Consider the following 2,464-nt stretch of genomic DNA (forward strand, 5'->3'; position numbering starts at 1 on the left):
TCGTATCCATATTTTATTTTGCGCGTTGCTGATTGGTGAAAAGGCTGGAAGCACGTCCAAATCCGAACAAAATTCTAAACGGAACAAAATTCAAAATCAAACAAATCCAAAATGGAACAATTTGAAAACAAAGAATTATAAAATAGAACAAATTTCAGATTTTTTTTTGAATTTGAACAAATTTCAAATTTGAACGAATTTTGAATTTAAACAATTTTATAATATGATTTTTTTAAATTAGAACAATTAACAAATCTGAACAAATTTCAAATTTTGTTTAAACTTAAAAATTCTTCAAATTTAAAAAGTTTGAAATCTAAAAATGTTCAAACTTAAAAAACGTTCAAATCCAAAAAAGTTAAATTTTGGAAAGTTCTGAAAAAACCAATCGGCAAAAACCAACAACTGGAGGGAAAAAAACCAGCAGAACTAAATGAAAAACCAGTAAAAAATGAGAAAACTGAAGAAAATAACGAAAGAAAACCAATTTCATCGCTAATGGGTCGTCCCAGCTCTATCCCGCTCTGAGCGGAGCGACCGCTCGCTCCCGCGTTGAGCGGAGAATATGGATCGGCTGAACAAAACCAGTGTAAAACAAAACCCGAAAAGCAACCCACCTCTCATGGGGAGCGCCTAATCCCCGCTTTAAGCGGGAGCGAAGGTTCCACCCGCTGTAGCCGTGTCTCCATGGGCCGCACCGACACGGCCCAGTTAAAGGTACTTTTTTCGTTTTCGTTTTCGTTTTCTTTTTTTGTTTTCTCTTTTGATTTTTTCTTCAATATCTGAAGTTTTAACAATATCTATAATATTTTTGGAAATTGAACCTTTTATTGTTAAAAAATGATTTTTTGAAATGAACATTTTTTGTTTGACTATTTTAAAATTTGAAATTTTTATGAAAATGAACATTTTTTCTATTCGAACATTTTTAAATTTGAACATTTTTAAGTTTGAATATTTTTGAATTCAAACATTTATATATTAGAACTTTTTTAAATTTGAATAGTTTAAATTTGAATATTCTAAAATTTGAACATTTTTAAATTTGAACGTTTTTTTGTACGCATTTTTAAAATTTGTAAAACTGCAAAAAACAAGAAACAGAAAAGAGCAAAACAAGAAAATAAAAAATGGTAAACCGGAAAAAACTAGAAACCCACTGAATCAGCAAAACCGGACTGCTTCTGGAAAACCGGCAGAACCAGGAAAAAACCACCTAAAAAGCTCCTACTATTTGCTATCGCTAAATGGGGCGGCCCAACCGCCGATCGTTTGAGGCGGGAGCGATTCGCTCCCGCAATGAGCGGTGAATAGGTTTGGCCCCTCATGGGCGTGGCCCAGCGCGCCGCGATGAAACTTGGATGAACCGTGAGGGCCACGGGCCTGTCGTGGGAGCGAAAAGATTCTGGGCCCATTCTGGTCACGCAGGCCCACTTAACAGCCGCAGCAGGTTTTCCTCGGCGCGGCACCACCGCCGCCGCCATTTTCGTCGGTCGCGCGGGAAAATTCCCCTGTCTCCCCGCCACTTCGCTCCACAATCCAAGCACCATCCCGACGAGATCTGCCATACCCGAGCACTAACCATGCCTACCGCCGCCGCCGACGAGCACGCCGAGGCGATGGAGCAAGTTGGAGGGGAGGAGCGGGCGGAGGCCGACGCGGAGGCCCCAGCGGAAGAGGGGGCAGCGGCCAGCGATGAAGCGCACATAGAGGCAACGGAGCAAGTTGAAGAGGAGGCCCAATCGGACATGGAGGAGGTCCAAGCGGAGGCAGAGGAGGAGGTCCAGGCGGGGGCGGCGGAGGCGGAAGTGCTGAGCACGGTGCTCCCGCTGGGGAGGGTGAAGAAGATCATGCGGCTCGACCGCGACATCAAGAAGGTGACCGGCGAGGCGTCGCTGCTCATCGCCGCGGCCACCGAGCTCTTCCTCGGCTCCCTCGCCGCCGGCGCCCACACGGCCGCCACCCAGCGTGGCCGGCGGGGGTTGCGCGCCGCGGACGTCCGGGCCGCCGCCCGCGCGCACCGCCCCACTGCCGACTTCCTCCTCGACTGCCTCTCCACCGCCGAGGAGGCGCCTCGCGCCGCCCGCTCCGGATCTGATGCCGCCGCCCCAGCAGCAGCACCCAAGCCGCTGCCGCGTGGGACCCGCCGCATCGACGGATTCTTCCAGAAGGTCACTTAGATTTGCGTGTGTCTCTCTATCTGTGCTCATGAACTGCTTGTCTTAAGTTGTTAGATGTACTCCTGTCCTACCTGCCCTGTGATGAAACTGGAACCTATGCATTCTATCAAATCAAAATTATGCAATTATCTTTGCCCATTTCCTCACATCATACCTTGATTTAGGCTTCTGCAATGCGCATTCGACAGCCAATTAGCTCCCTGTTACCCTTTATCTCATTCTCATCAGCCGGGCCTGTTTGAAACAAATGTTCTCCTTTGGGATTTGGTTTGATGCTGAGAGTA

General features: G+C 46.6%; 1 protein-coding gene across 1 annotated transcript; it reads left to right on the forward strand.

The window, feature by feature from the left end:
* The first annotated feature begins 1,583 nt into the window (after positions 1-1,583).
* Positions 1,584-2,180, forward strand: LOC124664837 (DNA polymerase epsilon subunit 4-like). Its single transcript, XM_047202266.1, has one exon. The coding sequence runs from the start codon at positions 1,584-1,586 to the stop codon at positions 2,178-2,180; it is 597 nt and encodes a 198-aa protein (XP_047058222.1).
* The last annotated feature ends 284 nt before the right edge of the window (positions 2,181-2,464 follow it).

This window comes from Lolium rigidum, chromosome 6 (genome assembly GCF_022539505.1).
Source record: "Lolium rigidum isolate FL_2022 chromosome 6, APGP_CSIRO_Lrig_0.1, whole genome shotgun sequence".
NCBI lineage: Eukaryota > Viridiplantae > Streptophyta > Magnoliopsida > Poales > Poaceae > Lolium > Lolium rigidum.